Consider the following 21,721-nt stretch of genomic DNA (forward strand, 5'->3'; position numbering starts at 1 on the left):
ATCGTCTATATCGTAAAATCGAGAAAAAAATGAATAAAAAAATTTACAAAAAAATTTGTTTTAGTTAATACCCTTCATATGGTTAAAAATTCATATGAAAGTTTCCGATATTAATTTCCGATATTAATTTAGTTCATATAAATAGCTTAGATGAATTATTAACATTCTTTTTTTTGCACTGTTAGGCAATTTCGTATACTTTACTTTGCCTGTCTTACTCTGCCAATGAAATGTTTCGATATCGATCGCCTATGGCAGGATATCACGCGATATTATTACTCCATTCCGTAATAATGACCATTCACTGGAATTGGTTGAACCAGAGAATACTTGAGAGTCAAAATCTCCTGGATTTTCCGAAAGTACGGAATTGCCGTGCCACGTGCTTTTGTAATTGCGCCTCCCTATTATCTTCTCTTTTACTCTTGAACGAGTGTATTTACCTCCTGTCTCTGTTTACCCCTAGCTTATCGCCATCAAGAAATTCCAACCGTGCAATTGCAGCTGCTAAATGCATTTTCGAATGGCAAACAGAAAGTTCCCAGAGGTTTTTGCAATTTTCTCATCTCGTCGCTTCATACGAAGCTGCATTCGGTATTCGCAATTATTATGAATTTCAGTATAATGAAAAAAAAAAAAGTCGTTTAATTATCAACCTACATATCAATTTGTTCACTTATGAAATTCTCGTAAGAGCGATACGACTGTAAATGGGTATTTAGATGAAATACAAATTGTTATGTGCTTTCCGGAAAAAGAATTCTCCAAGGAAAAAACGAAATGTAGGCAGAGGTAACCTATACTTTGGTATCGATCGGACGAGCAGTATGTTTTACTATTTTTTTAACGCAAGTTTTTAACGATTCGTTTGCTAATGGAATCGAAATTCCTTATAAATAGTCGATATAAGCAAATTAAAGATCACCTTTCGAAACGGTCATACCGTGGTAAATAAAATTTTGGATAGTCTACCAATTAAGTATAATAAGACGCTTGAAGTATGCCTATACGTACAATACCCAATGGTTTATGTACAGAATCAATGATAGAAGGGAAAATGCTGGCGTACGTACAATCGATCAGGAATTCAAGTAACGTTAGTAGAAGTATAGTAAAATATATATACACAAAATATATGCATACACTAATATATACGTAGCACTTGTGACTGTCAGTTTACCTTATGATTATCCTACACACTTCGCGTAATTGAGTATTTTCTGTATTATATACGCAAAGCACTTAGCATAGAGTAACAAGCGACAGCGACACACAGGAATATATGTGCATAAATTCGTTCCGTGAATTCTTGAAAAACGTTCGAGATATGAATTTACGTTAAGGCAAAGTTTCTCTTTGCAAGTAGTTCGATGTATCGAGTATACGTAGAGGCATTACGTCACACAAATTATCGACGAGTCTTCCAAAGCAACATTACCGAATGAAATTAAATTGCAATATGACTCACCATTGCGTAATGAAGTCCGTGCCTATGGTAAAAATTGGCGTGACAGTCCGATTGGCTTCTGTGCCGTTCAGGCTGCTCTCAGTCCCGTTCGCCTCCATCGCCTTTGCTGTTGCTTCTTATCCTTCTCCTCATCGACCTCCTTCTTCTTCTTCTCGGTGGTAGCGACCTACCCAGGCACGCTCCACCTTTACTTTGGTATCCAGTCACCTCGAGTACATTCTGCGAAGTTCGTAAAAAGCTTTTTTTTATTGCTCTGACCTGCGTGTTGGAAATAATGTTGTTGGTTTGCATCAATAGGGAGAGCTTGTTAGGAGGGATGCTAGAAATGCGATTGAACGGTGGGGTGGGATCGGGAATTTAATTACAGTGGCTTATGCATAATTAATATATCGAACGAGATATTGTGACTTTTTTAATTATATGGGCAATTATGGCGACTAGTAAAGTTTGAACGTGTCGAATTGTGGGTTTTTTTCCAGCTTTCACAATTAAAATCGTTTATCAATTCCTCGCTGATGTATTTACTTGGGTGGGGAAGATTGTCTAGGGAATTTGATTTTTGTGATTTTCATAAGATTTGACTATTTTTCAACTTAGGGGTAGGTAGATTTACACAATTTTTGTATATTAATTGTCTTAATGATTTTTTTTTTTAGATACAAATTTATCATAGTTCCTTAATTTATTCTTCTTGAATTTGAATTTGGCCCCTAACACTTGAAAGTGCTTAGGGGTGGCACTAAAAGTCATCAGTCAACATTACCTTGGTACCATTAACGTTCTCTAACTTTTCCATACCCATGAGAAGTAATGTTGAAAAGTCGAAAAAAGGGGTTGCAAAAATCGAGGGATGAAAAAAAAAGCGTATAATAAGAAAGTACGAAGATCTTTGTTATTTGACTTTCATCCAAGTGTGTTCATCGCGAAGCTACTGAGAATGATTAAACGTTCAGGATGATTTCGATGTAATAGAAAAATTTTTGGAAATTGTCAAAAAAACTTCATAGTCCTTACTATTGGTATTCCAAAACTATCGCAATAAACTACCCCAAAGCCAACCAGGCATTAAATACCCGTGAGATAAGGAAGCGACAAATTGCGTGATTTACGCATATTTTCCAAGGACCAATTATCCAAATGTTTAAATCCTACTAGTAGAGTAGATTAGACCCTTAAAGGTTATACTGACAAATATATGCCTTCTATAAAAAAAAAATGCTAACTTTCAATTATTCGTCTGATCACTAGTTTTTAATTAAAATATGAAATTTTATTTCAAATAATTCTATTTAAAAAGAAATAAAATTAATTCTATATTAGTATACATATTACAGTCGGGCGTGTAAATATTTAACATGCAGAAACTGTACAACGAATGTAAAATGAATATTGACAGTTTCACCTTAAAAATGAACGCCCTACTATACCAATGCGAAGCGCAGCGACATTAGCCTAAAAGCTCTTAAGGACACCTCTTAAAATTCAATCCGTCGCTTCGTTAAACATTCTATTACCGTATCTCAATACTATAGTCATTTGACAACCTCTTTACCCTCCTAGTGTTCCCATACAATTTTTTTGTGTTCCCACAAAAAATATTACGGGATAAGTATTTAACGTGCTCGAGAGCATCGTAAGGGGTTCCTTTGTCAAGAGCAGCTTCTAAGAACATTATGGAACCATTCAGTAAGCATATTACATCCCGACCACCAACAGTGTTCGTTATCACTTTTATATCAGTTTTATCATTCATATATGTATTAAATATTTTTACATGCAATAGGGGTTGACTATACGACTATCATGTGTTATACATATAATCTATACAAGAGAGCTTTTAAAAGATGATGTAGATCGTTTTCCATATTTTTGAATAAAAACAAACATAGGATTGAAAACGAATAGTAAATGCGAATGCATGCACGACAGTCCTGATACCCGGCTTTGCTTTTCCACGATTCTGGATTTTTGAAAGCTTTTTCGAAATGCTTTTTTTTATTCAGTCTATATTTCTTCCCTTTTGCTGTTTTTCTCTTTATTTACCCCCTTTTCACACGACTCTCCCTTGAATTTTCGGACCGTGTTCAATTCAACTATTTTCGTGGATTCGTAAAATGTAATCGTAATTCGAAGTCACGGTGATAACACACGTCAAATTTTTGTTGGTATACTCAAATCTTTTGAAAAGGAAATTAGATGTTTTTTCATAATTATTATTTGAAACGCAATTCCAATATTATTTTGATGCCTATCGGATATGATAACCAAGAAATTGAAGCTTTATTTCCAAACGACATATGCATCGTGCAATTACTGCCGATCGATTTATTCGCTATTGTCAAACGACTACCCTTTAATTCCGATTCATTTCCCCTTTTTGGATTCACTTGAAAAATCCTCGAAAACTAAAATCCCATGCAACAAATACCAACGAATCGCATCGCAGCTTCGATCTCGTTCGTCTTCGTTATTATTTATAGAAAAAAAGGCGCCATTCAACAAAATCACTCTGACTGATTATTCCTTTCTTCTGCACATTTTACAAGAACGCAAACTCATTTAACTTGAAAATTTAATCAATACTTTGTCATTCACGATTCAACGTAAGAATAACAAAAATTGAATATACCTAACCTGCCTGTGGAAGCATTGCTCAGGGATGGTTGAACAAAACAATCGGAGTTAAGCATACAAAATTAACATGAATGGAAGGCGAACAATAAAGACCAAGACAATTATTATAGCTATCGAGTGATCGATAAAACATTTTTCAAGCTCAAAAATTATTTTTCATAAAACCCACGTGGAGCAATCATACCCCGTATAACAATTAAAAATTAGTATACAACTTTTTTTTTTAATTTCACTTATCATTGCTTCCTATTATCAAGTTTCTATCAGGAATTAAATCTAAAGCAAAGATAACTGCAAACCACTATTAAGGTATTATCCAATTCACAAAGTCATCCATCACTTCACCTTAAATTGCCCCATAAGCGAGTAACTTGAAAGTCATTAGTGTTTACCGTCTTGACATTAAGGAGCCATATCCACTACCATGATAGCACCCTTTGCCACTCACCCTATACACCTACCCCTAAACTTCAGCGAGTCTACAGAAGTTTCGTTTATGCTTGATTCGAGGGTTGGTCCTGATCGACAGTTATCGAAGATCAGCAATAGCAGGGAAAAGTGTGTCTGATTGCAAACGAGGGTTTCTACTGACTGCGTGAAGTTAATGTTCCATAAAGTCGAAGGAAAGAAAGAAGAAGAAAAAAAGAAAATCAAACTATCCATTTTTGTGCTTTTTCTAGCAACGGTCAATTCAGCTTTGTTTTTTGTTCGTTATATCGACAGAGCTTGAAGGTTCTGACTTTTTTTTTCCTTCTATCAAAAGAATAAACAATTTCGTATGACAAGATACATCATTCGGCAGGTCTGTTATTTCGGATCAATATTTCCCAATGGATGCAAAGTATCGATGGATTCAATTGTTTTTGTTAATATCCAACGATATTTCGAAATTATCGATGAAAGTGAGGAATATTCTATTGACGATGCACGATGCATCGAGGATTAAAAAAGAACTTTGTATCCATTACATATGTACATAAAATCGACGTTATAGAAATATTTTTGTTTGCTTCAAAAAAGAAATCATCCCTTGCGTACACGAAACTTCGCCATAACTGCTTGGCGATTAAAGTTTCACGTCTAAGTGGAACTAAACCAAAGAAATAATCGATAACCTTGCATTTTATGCCTTGAACATAACGTCATTGGTCGCAACGGTACGTATCGAGCAATAATAAATATCGACCTTTATAACTAACAAGTTAGATAGTCAACAATGATTTTTTTTTCACCCATGTCAGTTAATTCTCTCAGAAGGGAATCCATTCTTGAATAAATGCCGAGCATTACAGTTTATCAGTATTTTGCACGCCAATAATACAAGAACAGTTCCAATACTACGTCCCTGGGCGTTAATTATTAATGCTGGAGGCTACCTACCCCATCGTTCTAACTAAGTTTACGGCTACGTCAAGAGACTCCCATAAACTCATGCCTAACTTGGAATTTCCAGACTCCCTGCCCCCCTTACTGTCCGTCGCCGCTCCTTTAACCCCTAGTCCCATTACAAATAATTTGATGTACCTACCGCCGCGAGATCTTTTTATTCCCTCTCTTGAAGGGAAGCTGCTGTATCCGGATTTTATTCGGATTTGCCTACTCGAATGACGAATATACCAATTGCGCAGCAATGCAATTGCTTCGATATATGTATCGAATACAGATACATATATCTGTAGCTTCCAGTAAGGTAGGTATCCGATAAAGTATACGTAAAATTTTGTATTGTATCTTCACATGATATCATAATGGCGTTATAAATTATATGCGTATATGATGTGATAAATTTAGAAATCAATAAATCCTCGCGAACATATTTATGCACGCAAAGGTCTCCCACCCAGTAAAGTAATATCAAGTCCACCGATCGATACAATGTATATGCATTTATATAATTTACACCTACATACTACCACAGCACCTACTTCCTTTACCCGAATGCCGATCACTGCAATCAAAGAGACTCGAGCGGAATAACAATTAACACTTAATTCAAAGCGATTCACGATACTCGAGGAAATCTCTTTGGTTATGAAAAAAAAAGTATTCCATCCTAAATGTCGAATGCAAATTTTTCGATAAGTATGATTGAAACAAAAAAAAAAACAATTAATAAAATTTTTCTATCACCTCGAAGATCAATAACGATAACAGAAATCAATATAACGAATCATATAAAGAACAGTTATCATTATTTATTGAATCGACTAATACCTAACCAATAAATTCCAATAATTTTATTGACACATACATATATGGGAGCCGGATATATTCTTACTGAAATTGAGTTCAATTGAAATTGAGATTAAGACCCTGATTTTGTCCGTTAAAGCGGATTTAGCTGTTTCGTGGGGTGTTAGGGAGGGGGGTGGAGGGGGAGGATTTTCCTCGTCACTCACCTCATCCGTTATTAACTAGTCGTTCTTTATGTTACACAGAACCTTCATCTTGGTAAACTCACCACCACAAACGGACCACAGATGAAATCCTCTTAGAATTTGCCATTTTCTCATTCATCCCTATACAGATTTTTATTTACAATTGTCAGAGGGATTTCATCTCCGATAATCCTCTTAAAGTTCGAAGTAAACGTACTTTGCAAACATTCTTGTGGTTCAATAAAGAAGTTTTGAACATCCACCTTTGGTCTTTCATAAAGTCTGTTATAGGGTTAAACGTCTTTGTTACGCGAGACTTTGTTATATTAGTGGTTTTTGTAATTTGAAAAAAATTTTTGTATCCTTTATGTAAAATTTCAACGATTTTTATACCTTGCGATTTCTTAATATCTTGTCTGTTATGTAACATGACATTCAATGCTTAATGGAACTAGGGTGAAAGAAATAGACGTATTTGGGCTGGATATTGAGTTTATATGGATAGTTTATACATATTTTAAAAATTCATTGTTCATAACCCCTTGGCAGACGAAAATTGGTTACACGTATTTTGTTTTGGTTCATTATTAAATTCCATGAAAAAATTGCCCGTTATAAATAAAAGTTAAAATAGGAACATGGAGTCAAGTAATAATCGATGTGGTTCCATCGAAACCGTCATGCAGGAGTAGTTTTTGGTACGTACCGACCAAAGCATATGCAGAGGTCCTTTCAATAACAAAAAATGTAATCCATCTTAGGCGCTCGCGCGTCACCAGCAAAGAAATGAAAAATGACAGCATTAACCGATGCCACTACGGAAGATGGTTAGAGAGGTTAAGAACCCGAAAGGTAGTAGGGGAGTTATAAATTGTTTTTCCTATGCAATGTCCAGTCGCTTTTCATAACCACTAGGAGCCTCCATCTTTCCTACTAATTCTCTCCAAAAATATCGTCTTCAACGGCGTGAATGAAACGTCGCAAAAACCAATTCCCCATTCACTCCCTAAGGCATTGACTAATTACGCAAATGTCTAGGCAGACACGTGCTTCGCCGTTGCTGACAAGTAATTTATTATGACTACGAAAAACTTGACACGTGAATTAAAGTTTATACAAAAAAAAAGTCAAGTAGCATGAAAAACAAAAACTAAATTAAAAATCAAAAATTAAATTTTTTTCGTCAAATTCATTTAAATTTGTTGAATCAAAAATTTGAATTAAAAAAAATTTGTTTGTTCTATTATCACTCCCGTAAGGCAATTCTTTTGGTACCTATCGCGAGTACGATTATCTCTATCTATAAACCTCAGCGGATACGACGACTTCCTCCGCCCCCCAACATCGTCTACCTTCTACGGACTCTTCCGGCCCCTAAGCACAGCTTCCTTCCATCAGACTGAAGTCTCCTGTCCGCGTTTCTATTGTTGACTTTTATCGTTCTGCTGCGAATTCTCATTTCCTTCGTAGCCGAGGATACGAATTTCAATCAATTATGGAAAATCGTGAAAGGTCCTTCTGGCAGGACCCTGGAGATAGAAAAAATCGTTTCAACCCCTGTTGTCAAGACGGGTCTTAACTGCTTGACCCGACCGTGATGATTGTCTTCAGGTGATCAAACCCATCCCAATTCTAATATCATGCGACATACGCTTTCGAATCTTTCAGGAATTCAGTAGAGATAGGAATTTTATTATACGGACAGGCCTTAAAGGAAAATACTGCACTGCTCGTTAACATTGAGCCATAGGCGAGTTATTAAATGAGATATTCGTGCTGGTAACTCCTTCCAATGCAAACTTGATTACGTACTGTTCACGCAGACTGGCGTGTGAGAATTCTTATCGAGTTCTTCACGAAATATTTTATACCTTATAAAATCTAGGCAGAAATATTATTTTTCTAAACGTTATACATCACCCGGACAATATGGAACGTATGTGAGAAATACCATAAGGCATATAAATATGACTTATTAGTCATGTATTTTAACGAATTCAATTCTTTAAATACAATTTTCTATTTTTTTTTTTTTTTTGAATACCAATTCAATAATCTTATCGAAACAGTTTTTCTTATATCCAACGTAACATGTGGCAGAGTTACTTTCTTTACCGCGTCAAGTTTTCCTGTTGTCTAACTTATATTAAAATGGAACAACGTTTTTCACTTTAGCGGCCAATTTCGGTATCGATCGTTTATCCAATTTCGAATTGGAGCAAAAGCAACGGGTAGATAACTAATTGTTGTACTACAACGGTACGTACAACATTGAACCACAACTCGGCCCAGTTCAACTATCTCATCGGGTTGGTTGACTGTGCAATACGGAAGACTGATATTATGCAAAATAATAGAAATGTTTCATGCGCGGCACGAGTGTTAATGGCGCCCTTGTTAGATGGAGACAGAGAGTACCGAACTTCGGTAATACTAGTCAAGATATGAATACGGTATCTAATATCATTTACTCTTACCCGAAACATTTATCACGGACTCTAAACTTATTTTTAAGTCATCAAATTTTGCTACACTATGAACAGGTTAATAATTTTGCATTCTAATTACAGTCCCTTGGGGTTGAATTCGCGGGATGATAAATCAGAGGGGCGAGTGATAATTATTGGGAGTGACGTAGTTGCTAACGTCATTTATCATTTCGACATTGGAGTCTCGGGGTTGGTCGTGAGAATCAAATGACACATCAGTCATGTCACACTCGAGTTCCCGATCATTTGCATACTTATCTTTTTTTCATCCGTGTAAGATTTGGAGTTTGATCGTTGCTGAGTTTGGCGAGGATGTTATCTTTTACAGGGATTTCGATGAATAATAATGAGTGGAGAGACGCAGAAGAATTTTTTAAAATTTTCGTAAGAATACTGTTTACCTTAGGGTGGCAATTGAGAATTCAAGCCTTCGCCGAACTCGATGGATTTTAAACTGTTAAGAGAAACTTTTAGATTTACATTTCAACGTGTTGATACGATTTACGCGCACACGACCCCACGAAAATATTATAAGGATAGCGAAAAATTATTATTGATAATCGTCACTTTGTAATTTAGTAAATCAAGTGAAAATTTATATCGGAGAAAAATAGCGAATAATAATGTAAAGTAAAATGACGTAACGAAATACATTGAGAACCAACAGGCCAATAATATCGATACACTCTTCTATGATCGCTGTATAAAACAACAAGAATAATTATTCCATAGCACAAAATCTCTTGGGTTCAAATTGCAATTTTTTTTTTTTTTTTTTTTTTCTAAACTGCCAAAGTATCCGAATTACATGAAAACAGCCTCAAAATAAAATCGTTACTAGAGGTATTGAATTTTCTCTTACTGATCCGTCGTGCCTAGCTTGTACAGTGTTTTTGTAAAAAGTAAAAATCCCATAGCGCGACGTAGTGAAAGAAAGATGAAAGTAAAAATTAGTAGAGTGAAGTGATACGCAATTAAAGGAAAAAAAAAAAACAAATCAAACAAAATTTAATCTACGGATCAATTTGATTGAAGAATCGCGCAAGGTGGTTCCGACATGCTTATAGTTCTTTCAGGCTCACTAGACGAATTCGTTGACAGACACGCGGCGGCGAGGATTGAAGTGAGCGCCGAGAGCGTCGCGACGCCGTTCCCGTCGTTCCCGTTCTTCAAGCGCATGCGCACTCTAGGAAGGTTTGACGCGAAGCATAACGTTCCCTTGTTATTATTAGACCAATGATTTCTTTGATAAAAAGAAAAATTGAAAAAAATCTATTGTTCGCTGTCGACTGTCTTGAATTTTTTTTTCAGAAATTTCACAAAAAATACTTAATGCTATTTATACACATTGCCAGACACTTTTAAATATTAGACGTCTTCAATTTGCGACCTTCGTGACGTAAGCCTCTTAAATTTATACCTATTCCGTGCTTTTATCCAGTGGAACAATCTGCATCCGTAATCATTCCTATCAGAGAAAGGATTGTAAGCCTAGACAACTGTCGCAGAATTAAATACGTGCTAAACTTAACATCAAAGTGAAGAATGAATTGTCTATTGGCGTCACGAGGATCGAGATTCTCATCATTGAAGAATGAAACAACGTCAAGTTATATTTCGCTAAAGGTCAAGAGAATGTAGAACATTGTCCTCAGTCACTTGTCAGTATAGATATCAATCTAAATTTACGTATACCATAGGGTTTTCAATGTATTAAAAAAAAAATGAGGTAGAGATAAAAAAATCTATATAAATAATCAATGCTGGAAATACGACGTTCTTAAACACTTTTCAAAAATCGGAATCCCGTCAGCAATTAAGAAACTAGGAGTCCTCACCGGAGCTGATTCGGCTAATCCGTGGGGGCCAGGAATTGTATCCAAGGGACACTCAGGTGGACACTGCATCACTGCACAACACTGCACCTCCGAAAGACGCGCGTAAAATCTACAGGATTTTCATAATGTGGCGACAACGAACGCGAGAACTACACTATCGACAGCTTTCTGTACCATGGGCAATACAGTCAGAAAAACTATCAACAGATATCACGGGAGCGCGACCCAGCTCGAGGCACCTCGTTGGTATCCCAAGACAGACTGTATTGATAATAGCCAAAATTGCGAATTTCGGAAAAAAATCATTCTAATTGGTCGAGATCCATTTAGCCGATAACTACTATCTGCTTCCTCGAGTCATTCCTTTAAACTATATCGAAAGCGTCTTTTGACATATCGGTAATGTAGTGAATCGGAAAATTCTTCACGAGCGTTTACCCAGAGCATAGGGCGAAAGAAGGGCCGATTGTACAAGTTTTGAGGGATAGAATACTTCTATACAAGTCTTATACCTGCACGCGTCGTGCCCGAAGTCCCCATGGAATAGAACATTTTTCTTTTTAACACTAGTATTATATAATAAATATTAACAAGTGTCATAGGTGCGTCAAGGTATATAATATTTGCATATGCAAATCGTATAGAAATTCCATGTATGAATGTTATTTGCACGATTTAGTGGTTTCGACGTAAATATTTCCCTCATTCTATTCAAAAAGAAAATAGACTTCATTGTGAAAGCAACCTCACGTGTACGTAACGTGTGACATCCCTTTAATGGGGTTCGAGGATTTGGCACACAAGACAGTCTTTCGGAAAATCGAGATATCTACAATAACGTCAGTATCATATTTCTGGATTATTAACAATATATATGGATTAACCAACAAAAAAAAAAATTCTAATAATTAATTTCTCAATCGATACCAATCGTGATTCTGCAGGCGAAATTGATACTTCAAAATGTGCATCATGGACTAACAAGGAAACCCCCCCAACCCGACCCCACCGATTTCAATAATTTTTTGATATGTTGCAGTACTCGACAAAATAAGAGACACGTATTTTTTTTTTTGTGCTGACATCCACTTTAAAGGGGTGAAAACGACCCTTGAAATTCACCCCCGAAAATCGTTTTTTTATCATATCTCGACTTCTAATTAATATTTTTTAATAAAACCAAGTGGAAAATATTTGTCATAAGAAGTCGAAGATATGAGGTTTGTTAATGACCCAAGGGGTTGCAACCCTTATTTTATATTTTGAAAAAACTATATTTTTTATGCTCTTTTTCTGCATAAAAACCGGGGTATGCGCTCAAAAAAATAAAGAAAAGCGTTTCCGTTAACTCCATCAAATATTTCAGTTGGGGTGTTTCAGGATTTTTCAAAGGGATAAAAACCACGTAGGATTATTTAGTACGATTAGAATGTTACGCAGTATTGAGGGAATGCAAATTTTTTCTTTTTCCAATGGTTCACAGGTCAAAGGACTAAAACGGAAACGACTTTCTTGTATAATCCAACAGTTCCGGAACCCATTGGCGGAGAACGAACTACTCTTCAAAGTGCGTTCCTGGTTGACTAAGCGGTCGTCGTCTACTGGAAAGGTTGTAGGTTGGCGACTACGACGGGATGAAAAGAAGAAGGAGTTGGCGGAGGCCTTCATCATCCTCCGCTAATATTTACTCGTGCGAACACAAAGGGAGTCGCTACTGTGACCAAAGGCCTCAGCCACGCCTCTGATAAAAATGTCTCGAAGCTGCTAAAACGAACGTACATACGTATACATACATAGTACCTATACATTATAAATCCTCAAAAAACCTTTAAGCATAGAACAATGGCCTTTAATGATTGATTGTTCCAATAATTATTTTGATGAAAATTGACGATACACATCAGACATAGTGTTATAATGAAAAAAACCTAGATTTACATCTAAATCCTATTCATTAACCATATTTGAACCATACGATGATGCAAAAATGAATATGGTATCGTTACCATAGTTTTATTATCGTTAACTTTTCTCTGAAGTTAGTTACCCGCGAAGTTTCAAATATCGTTAGCATCCGGGATGCAGAAGACGAATAAAATCGGTTGCTACCTGAACCGTTGGCCGTTCAAGCTGGTTCGTCAGGTTGCTGGAATCCTGGTAGGCTTGTTGGTTGCTTGGCTATGTCTAGCAGAGAGGCCTAAAGCTTTCAAACAAGCCTGTAATGAAGTTACGAAGCTTCCAGCGTTGACGTTGCCGCTACAGATATCAGTTCTGACGAAGTCAGATACGAAACGTGCCTTTGGTTAGGAACCTAAAATTCATGGTTGTAGAATCCAAAAATTTTTATTTTTCAATTATTCACAAAAATCTTGAAATTTAGAAAACCGCAAGGAGGTAAGGAACGACTAACATACATGCTGTAATCCTTTTATGAAGTACTACTGATTTTTTATGGGAGTCCAGATATAAACTTCTTTACATTCTATTGAACCTTAGTTTGTCGATCCGGATGAAGGTGAACCGCAGGGTTTTCAGATTTTGGTTTCACCGTTTTTTTAAAAACAACTTTTTAGAATAGCTTCTCTTTTTTGTCATTCTTTTTGACCTCTTTTTCAAACAAATTTCTAATTACTCTTTTCGAGTCCTCAGCTCCTTAGCTTCATTATCATTGATTAACTGTTTACATCAAGATATCATGTCTTTACACTTGCTGCTAATTGTCAAGTAAATAGATTTTATTTGATCCAACTAGCTTCCAAATGAACACTCGAATCCTTCCTGTGCCTTGGTGCTACAGTGAAACTGTCTAGAAAGTATTGCGTCATAATTTATTAATTAATCCAGGACGCTGCGATACAAATTTATACGAATATAACGCTGGAACTTAAATACCACAAATTTTCTTTTTCTTTGTATATCCAAAAATAAAGATATATAAAAAAATTCCAAAGGATCGCTATTGCAGCTCCGGGCATTTCTTGATATCACCGTGGACACCGTAGATGATTGTAGCGTCGCGACGCCACCGCGCCCCAAGGCATCCCATTCAAAGGGCCTGACTCTGTCGGCAAATCTTAAGGAAACGTGAAAATCTCGCGAGAATACTGTCAAAAGCCACGGGGTTGCTTTTATGACTGTTTTCTCCTCCTTTACTAAGAAAGCGAAGACATCACGGGGATCATACAAAAGAATGCAGTAGACATACAAAATACATTCAAGCCTATATTGCAGGTAATATTTATTTTGCCTTTCTATAAAGTATTGTATTTCATAATGTATTTTCATTTTATAATGTCATTTCGAGCTTTTCGATAATACCATTTTTTTTTAAAAGCCCTGTTACAAGCACTCTGCCCTTGAACCTTTCGCTGCAAGGACCGAATAAAGCCGCAAAATATTTCATACCCGTCCGTGTGAACCGAATAAATATACACCAGCGAAATTTATACATGCACCGTGGTGATCAAACGCATGCGCGAAAATATTTTTTGCAGCATACCAGGTAAGTGCATTAAATTCATATATAGCAGCGAAAGGGTTAATACGTGTTAAGTGTTAATAAAGCATTGCAAATGGAGCCAGATACTTTCGGGCACAGAGAACGTGGGTAAATAATCGAAAAATAATGGCCATACAGTGATAATCCCTCCGGGGATTGCCAAGTGTCCTTATCAGAACACCATCTCTGGATCACGAGGAGACACAAGATATCAGATTGCACATGTATACGTGTTTTCGAAAAATGTAAAAATTGTGGCCGAACGAGTGATAAAATTTTCATGAATATTTCTGCATATTTAAATGTCAAAGTTGTATTAATATATATAGAAAATGCCTATTTTCGTCGAATTATATTACAATGCTGTTCGATAATCTGATACCTGGAGGCATTTAGAAACAGTGAATGAATAAAGAAATCAAAAGGATCCAGCCTCATTGATAATTACTGGAGAGAAAAAACGTAAGAAAATGAAAGAAGAGCAGTAAGAGCGTGGGTTGCCTTGGGAATCTCTTTTAATGAGAAAACAAGTCTACGCGCTGCCACTGCCTCGAGGACTTTTTACTCGGCAAGAGAAGTACACTTGTGAAATTCTTCTCGTGCATTGAGAGGAACAAAAACCGCGAAAAAAGCGGTACAATGTAAAATCTAGTGGTACTCTTAATTCGCAAATTTTTTATTTCATATTTCCCGCGCACAGAGAAGTTGTGACGTTACACTGTAATGTTCTACGTACTATCAACAATTGTCATGCTTACACAAATAGTACGTTTATGGAATCTATACCCGTAGCAGTACCGAAGTATTATATTTCCAGACTACTTATCAGATCGTTACCAGCAAAGGATACTTGTGAAGGCTAAATGTCAAGGAAAGTATTATATCAGTGATACCATATCTTAACGTGGGTACGATACTAGCTAGTAGAAGAGATACAGAAAATATATTGGAGAAATCGTAGATGAGGATGGATGGACTGATAAAAGAATTCTCATTACGAGTTCGCATTATGCTAGCATACCATGTACGAACACTATGTTATACGAAGTATTTATACTTGTATGTGCCGTAAAAAGAAATGTATTTTTATTTTTAGAACGACCAGACGCAAGATCATGGTGCTCTTTGAATTTCCAGAAGTGGGAAAAAAATCTGTATTTTATTTAAGAAAGGAACTTGCTATAGGATACATTTTCCTCGACTTACTTCAAGCCTGACATAGTTTGCAGTACGTTATAAATAAAGTGTACGGGTTCAAGTAGACTTGAGGTAAGTATGCTCACTATGATAGTATACTCACAGTGCCATCTAAGGAGAAGTTTTGGATGGGATACCCTTAGGCGTAATGACGTAAGTGGATTCTTCATTATGCAAACCAATCAAGAGTGAAGTTAGTCGCGGCGTCCGATATGAATCTTTGAATTATACTAGACCGACATATGCGGTTGGTGTAGGACAAAAGACAGCAGCGCTGTGGCAGAGCACTGAACAAATCCAGTGTCACATTGTCCAACCACTTTATTTCAAAACCGAAATTAGTTTCTATCTATAATTTACATTCTACCTGTAATTAATCAACATTTCGGTATCTAAAATGATGCATATTTTTCGATACTTAAAAAACCCGCTGAGCAATTAATCATTATTTATTATTGACGATAGTCAACAAACATTTTTCTCAGTTAACCTAGTTTTCAAACTGTACCATCACACTCGTCGACTGACGACACCAGCAGCCAATCACGGTGCGAATAAAGCGATTGCATTGCTACAGTCGACACTTCGATAAAATCTAATATGACTTTTAGGAGAAAAACGAAAGGAAGGAGTAAACATATAATGGAGGAGCACACAGTTAGCATCCTATTCAGTTTTTTGAACAAGCTTGCTATAGATTTTTAAGTTTGTTTTTGAAAAAATTCCAAAAGGGAATGCATTTATTGCGAACACTTTATAAAATTTTTACAAAATTTCATACATCAATGATTAGTGTCTTTTTCGTTTCAAGCGTACAACTCGATAAGTGGAAATTCGTGAGAAGTGATATACAATCCAAAGCACAGACCACTTATCCAAAGAAGCTCAGGCAACCTCATTAAGTCAACCAACTCATTAAATAGCTCCAACGTCACCTCGTTAAATCCGTATAATTATTCATCCCGAAGCCATGCTGCATTGTTCTGATCCACTGGGATTTCCATTGTTTTTTTGGTATACCGAAGCTGCGTTTGCGTTAAAGATTTTATTACTCGCTTGCATTAACAAGAAGACCTAGTAACCCACAGCAAGCTTAGAAAGTATTAAAAGTTTTATGAAAACCCGGTATAACCGTACAGTGTGAAAATTTAAAGATATTTTTCTGTCTCGAATGTCACCTTTAAGGTACCTTTGATACCATTCATTAATCCTGATATTTTATCTGAATCATTTACAGATTCAAAATATCTCTTTACACTGCATTAACTGCAATATCATGTATATTGAAAAACACTTTTTTTTCTAGCAATCGATTCAGCACTATCTATTGATACTTTGGGTAAGTTCGCTATGTAATCCTTCGTATATGGTACTTTTGAAGTTACGCCTAGCAATAAGAAGGATCCAAAGGGGTATAGCTATCCTATCGGTTGGGTTTCCAATATCGAGATCTGCGGGTCGTGAGCAAACCTTATGTTGGAAGTCTACATGAAGGACATGCAATCTACTTCAATCACATGCAAATCCTGACAAGTTACACCGAAAACCTCAACATGGTCTGGATCTTCTTGTTCGCATTGGATACAGAGCATTCTGATATCATTGTTAAATAAGTTAATTTGAAAGGAGACAATAATTTTTCAAGTATTTCAAAATTAAAGAATAAGTACAGCATTCTTTCAAATCGAGATGGAGAGAGAGACAGGGGGAGATTGAGAGAGAGAGAACGAATAACGCTATAGCACACATGATCCAATTGGCAAGTTCAAATGCGGAGCAATTGGAATACACTGAATGGAGCCATGTGTCAGAATTTAAATAGAATGAAAGAAGCACATAGGAGACGACGTGTCAGAAGTTTGAAGTCCGAAGACGAAAGCGGATGAATGTAGAACTTGAAAGTGATACCGATTGGAAGAAGCGAGTGTAAGTAATTTGAATAAAAGTATAAAAACTAAACAAGAATTATAATAGAATGCAGAAAATATCGAAAGAGACAATTTTTTCTCACAAGCCAATAATTTTGTTTGTTCAATTTAGTAAGAATAATCTAATAAGCGTATTCTTAATTGATATTATAAACATGAACGTTTTATAACGTCATTGTCGAACAGCTATCCAATGGTTACCAATAAACTGTATACAGATCGCATTTAATCACTTGAATTTACAGCGATGCCGTATTTCGATAAAGTTAATTACAAGTCAAGACTGCTCCATCATAATTACGGCTTAGCAGAGAGACATCTTGATAATGGATTTCTTCCAGATAGGTACTTATGCAATAATAAACTTTCAGCGTCGTTACTCTCACGGCGATGTTCCTCGAATCAGTAGCAGATACCAAACGATAAAACGAGTATGTAAAATTAACGTGAACCGTGTGTTATAATTATTCTTCAAATTATATTATCGAAGTACTACGTTTCAATTCCATAGGAAATTGCTTACGCGGATTTTACGATGAGTTAAAGTGTTTTTCTCAGCGTAGCAAAGTAATACTCCTCGCTGTGACGAAGCGACCAACTGCACTTAAAATGCATCGACGCATCCTCAGTGCAACGATATTTCTGCTCGCTCTCGTAATCATCGAGAGTAACGCAACAATTCCGGATAAAACTTCCGCTTCCGATTTGCCACATCCAAAAGTCAATTGGAATGATTCCGTCTCGTATCGACTTCCGTCCGAAATTATACCGCATCACTATACTCTTCAGGTTGACGTTAGAATGAACGAAGAGGATTTCTTCTTTACCGGCACCGTTCATATTTCAGTCAACGTTAACGTACCGGTGAAAAGGATAGTTCTACATGCGGATTCTCTGGTTATATCTGAAAGTGCAACCAGAATCGTTGAAGAAAGTAGTAACAGTTCACTGGTGATTATTAGCCAGACATCCGAGACCGTGCCACAGTTTTATATAATTAATTTAGCCGAGAATCTTCGATTAGGAAATTACAAAATTTCTTTGTCGTTCAGTGGAAATATTCTTGAGAACCGGATCGGACTGTGCAGGACCAGTTACGGTACAAGTGGGCCGAAGTATGCATCTTGATTATTAAACAATGAAATACAGTTGAAATTTTTATGGAAATTGATTTTCTATTACAGTTGGATGGCGATTACGCAATTTGCTACAACGTACGCGCGACGTGCTTTTCCGTGCTTCGATGAACCAGGATTGAAAGCAACTTTTGACATTTCTATTATACATGAAAATTATCGATTTGCTTGGTCCAACACGCGTGCCACCCAGACTCTTCAAAAGTACGTAATAGTCGACAGATTTTTGCTATTGAAAATAACAGTAAAGACTTTGAATCGATGTTGATGATTTAAACAATTTTTTTACAGCTCAGGCAGATCAATCACTTACTTCGCTCGAACGCCAAGAATGTCAACTTACCTCGTGGCATTTGCTGTAACCGGATTCGACGGACAGTCAGCAAGACCCGGTTATGCAGTGTCCACCATTGTTCGTCCAGAAGCAATGGCGTCGGCTGAATATTCAATTGTGAAAGGGGAGCAGCAATATAGAGCAATTCAGAATTGGATGGGACAGCCAGACTTTGTTGATAAAGTCGAACAGTTGGCTGTGCCTGATTTTCTTTACTCTGGCATGGAAAATTGGGGATTGATTACTTACAGGGAATCGGTATTGCTGCAAATGGACGGAGTTACCAGTTCGAAAGATCTACAAACCATAACCAATATTATGTCCCATGAGTATGCTCATGTGTGGTTTGGTAACATGGTGACCCCATCTTGGTGGGACTATGTCTGGCTGAGCGAGGGATTTGCTACTTACTTTGAATACTTTGGCAGTTCTCTGGTGCATAGTCATTGGAGACTTATGGAACAGTATGTCGTGAATGTGGTACATTCCGCTTTGAGCTATGATTCATTAAGCAGCACAAGAGCTATGAACGGCGAAGGAATTGGGAGCCCTTCGACTATTGCTCAATCACTCGATATCGTTTCTTATCAGAAAGGTTAAAATATATTCGTATTGCGTGTCAGTAAATCAATTAACGCACTTATCAATATTCATTCAATTTTAGCCGGTTCAGTTATCCGGATGTTGTCTCATATAATCGGCGAGGAAGTTTTTTGTACTGGACTTCGGAATTACTTGAAAACAATGTACCATGGCATATATAATTTTAACTTGTATATTAGATTACTATTTTTCGAAATATTAATCATTTTTAATATCACTTTCAGGGCATTGCAAGCGGCTACCCCATCAGACCTTTATCGACTGTTGCAAGCTGAAGCTGATGCAAGCGGAATCTTACAGACACACGTAACTGTAGAAAACGTAATGAACACCTGGTCCAATCAACCTGGATATCCGTTAATTACTGTAACCAGAAATTATTCGAACACAGTAACGGAAGTTTCTCAGGAACGCTTTTATTTGGATGCTGATTTAAGTACAGTGAATCCGGATAAATTTCGTTGGTGGGTGCCCGTGAATTACGCCACTGAAAATTCATTATCGAATTTCAACGTCACAAATGCCATTGACTGGATACGCCCTCAAGATAAAAGCATAATAATTAGCGAATTTAATAGTAGCGGCTGGGTGATCTTCAATGTTCAACAAGTTGGCTATTATCGGGTCAATTATGACACGACTAACTGGCATCTGTTAATTAATTATCTTAGGACTAATAACTACGACGTTATACCGCCTACAAATAGGGCATCCTTGATAGATGATGCATTCAATTTAGCAAGAGCTGGTTATATTGATTATTCGATAGCGCTAAATCTTACTAAATATTTACATCAGGAGACTGATTATATTCCGTGGGTAGCAGCAAGCAATTCTTTTGCATTCCTTGACGGAAGGCTTCTCAGGCAACCGATATATCCCGTCTACCAGGTATATAAAAAAAAAACCTATATTTAATATAATACAAAAACGTGTTATTATATTTTAATCGAAACTATTTTTTTGTTTACAGAAATATATTAACAGTCTGGTCAAGAATTTAGGAAAATCTCTCAGTTTTCATGAGAATTTATTTGATCTTCATATTACCAAGCTCTTACGTAATTTGATATTAACATGGTCGTGTAATACTAACGACGAAGACTCCTTGTATAACGCACAACGTCTTTTTGATATTTGGATAAAAGATCCTGCTTCCACGTATAAAAACATATACTTTCTGTCAGTCTAATTCTAATCGCAACAATCGTATTTATTAATTTTCTTTGCAGAATTACGCCTGACCTTAAGAGTTTTGTCTACTGTTCGGGTTTACGCAGTGCTTCCCGAAATACGTGGGAACTTGTTTGGCAAAGATATATTAATACGGATTTAGCTAATGAACAAAATTTATTACTCTCCGGTCTTGGTTGTACAGCCGATCGTACGTCGGTCGAAAGGTACATATACATAGATATTTTTACATTGAAAATAGAATTTCTGTAACTTGTGAATGGTAATTAAATTTTGTATTTTATACAGATATTTGAACATATCAATCGATCCGGCGAGTCCTGTCCGTTTTCATAACAGGAATACAATGTTCACTAGTGTACTGAGAAGCAATGTTGATAATTGGAGCGTGGTTAATCAATTTGTAAAAAATAATGCAGACAGAATTGTTGATACGTGAGTGACCAATTGTATCATACTCAGGGATTAACAAACCAGTTTCAGTTTCTATATACTCTTAACTTATGTACAATTTTCAGCTCTGGAATTTCTAGACTGTTAAGTATGTTGAACTCATTAGGAAACACCATAGTAAGCAGAGAACAGCTTAATGAGGTAAAGATTACATAAGTATTCAATTAATTAATTATCCCTGTGATAATCGACCATGTTCATTCGCCTGGTTTTTTCAGTTCCAAAATACTCTGAGTGGCTTCAATGAAAAATACTTTACTACGGATGTTAATGTCGACGATATCATAGCACGTGCCGAAAAAACTTTAGCCTGGATTGATATGTATGTTCCTGGTATTGAAATTTGGCTCGAAGAAAATATTGAAAAATCAAGTTCGACCGCCAGTACTGTAAATATTTTCACAATTACGACAGTCCTCCTTATAACGATTGTAAAAATTTTGATCGACGATCTCAATAAATTTTAATATAATCTAATCGTATATCTAAATACAACTGTGCAAGTATTAATATTTATCAGTCATTAGTAATATGAATAAGAACTGTTCTTTCGTGATGGATATCGACCTC

The 21,721-nt window shown here is 36.3% G+C and overlaps 2 protein-coding genes across 12 annotated transcripts in view; one reads left to right on the forward strand and one right to left on the reverse strand.

The window, feature by feature from the left end:
• Positions 1 to 12,715, reverse strand: part of LOC107272904 (muscarinic acetylcholine receptor M5) — a 33,315-nt gene extending 20,600 nt beyond the window's left edge. For 2 of the 9 annotated variants that reach the window (XM_015750566.2, XM_015750564.2), the window contains exons 1-2: positions 9,371 to 10,041; positions 1,469 to 1,687 (exon numbers count right to left, since the gene is read on the reverse strand). In XM_015750566.2, coding sequence (XP_015606052.1) covers positions 1,469 to 1,566 — 98 coding nt within the window. In that variant the 5' untranslated portion in view covers positions 1,567 to 1,687; positions 9,371 to 10,041. The other 7 variants (XM_025090175.1, XM_025090178.1, XM_025090177.1 and 4 more) reach the window with 7 other exon arrangements.
• A 3,594-nt stretch (positions 12,716 to 16,309) lies between these two features.
• LOC107272906 (aminopeptidase N) lies at positions 16,310 to 21,628 on the forward strand. 3 transcript variants are annotated; one of them, XM_015750567.2, is made up of 11 exons: positions 16,310 to 17,429; positions 17,677 to 18,546; positions 18,616 to 18,771; positions 18,859 to 19,496; positions 19,566 to 19,647; positions 19,729 to 20,395; positions 20,478 to 20,665; positions 20,737 to 20,904; positions 20,987 to 21,133; positions 21,217 to 21,292; positions 21,370 to 21,628. In XM_015750567.2, exons 2-11 carry the CDS (start codon positions 18,041 to 18,043, stop codon positions 21,616 to 21,618), a joined length of 2,877 nt encoding a protein of 958 aa, XP_015606053.1. In that variant the 5' UTR covers positions 16,310 to 17,429; positions 17,677 to 18,040; the 3' UTR covers positions 21,619 to 21,628. The 3 variants fall into 3 exon arrangements, with proteins under 3 accessions (XP_015606053.1, XP_015606054.1, XP_024945950.1); XM_025090182.1 differs by having other exon boundaries at positions 16,311 to 17,862; positions 17,943 to 18,546; XM_015750568.2 differs by having other exon boundaries at positions 16,310 to 18,546.
• The last annotated feature ends 93 nt before the right edge of the window (positions 21,629 to 21,721 follow it).

The sequence above is a fragment of the Cephus cinctus genome, unplaced genomic scaffold, assembly GCF_000341935.2.
Source record: "Cephus cinctus unplaced genomic scaffold, Ccin1 Ccin1_scaffold1310, whole genome shotgun sequence".
NCBI lineage: Eukaryota > Metazoa > Arthropoda > Insecta > Hymenoptera > Cephidae > Cephus > Cephus cinctus.

Coding starts and splice junctions, on each gene's coding strand:
- LOC107272906 (XM_015750568.2), top strand. CDS start 18,041: ATGCATCGACGCATCCTCAGTGCAACGATATTTCTGCTCGCTCTCGTA. Junction 19,648..19,728: donor CGGAATTACTTGAAAACAAT/GTACCATGGCAT, acceptor TATCACTTTCAG/GGCATTGCAAGCGGCTACCC. Junction 20,396..20,477: donor CGATATATCCCGTCTACCAG/GTATATAAAAAA, acceptor TTTTGTTTACAG/AAATATATTAACAGTCTGGT.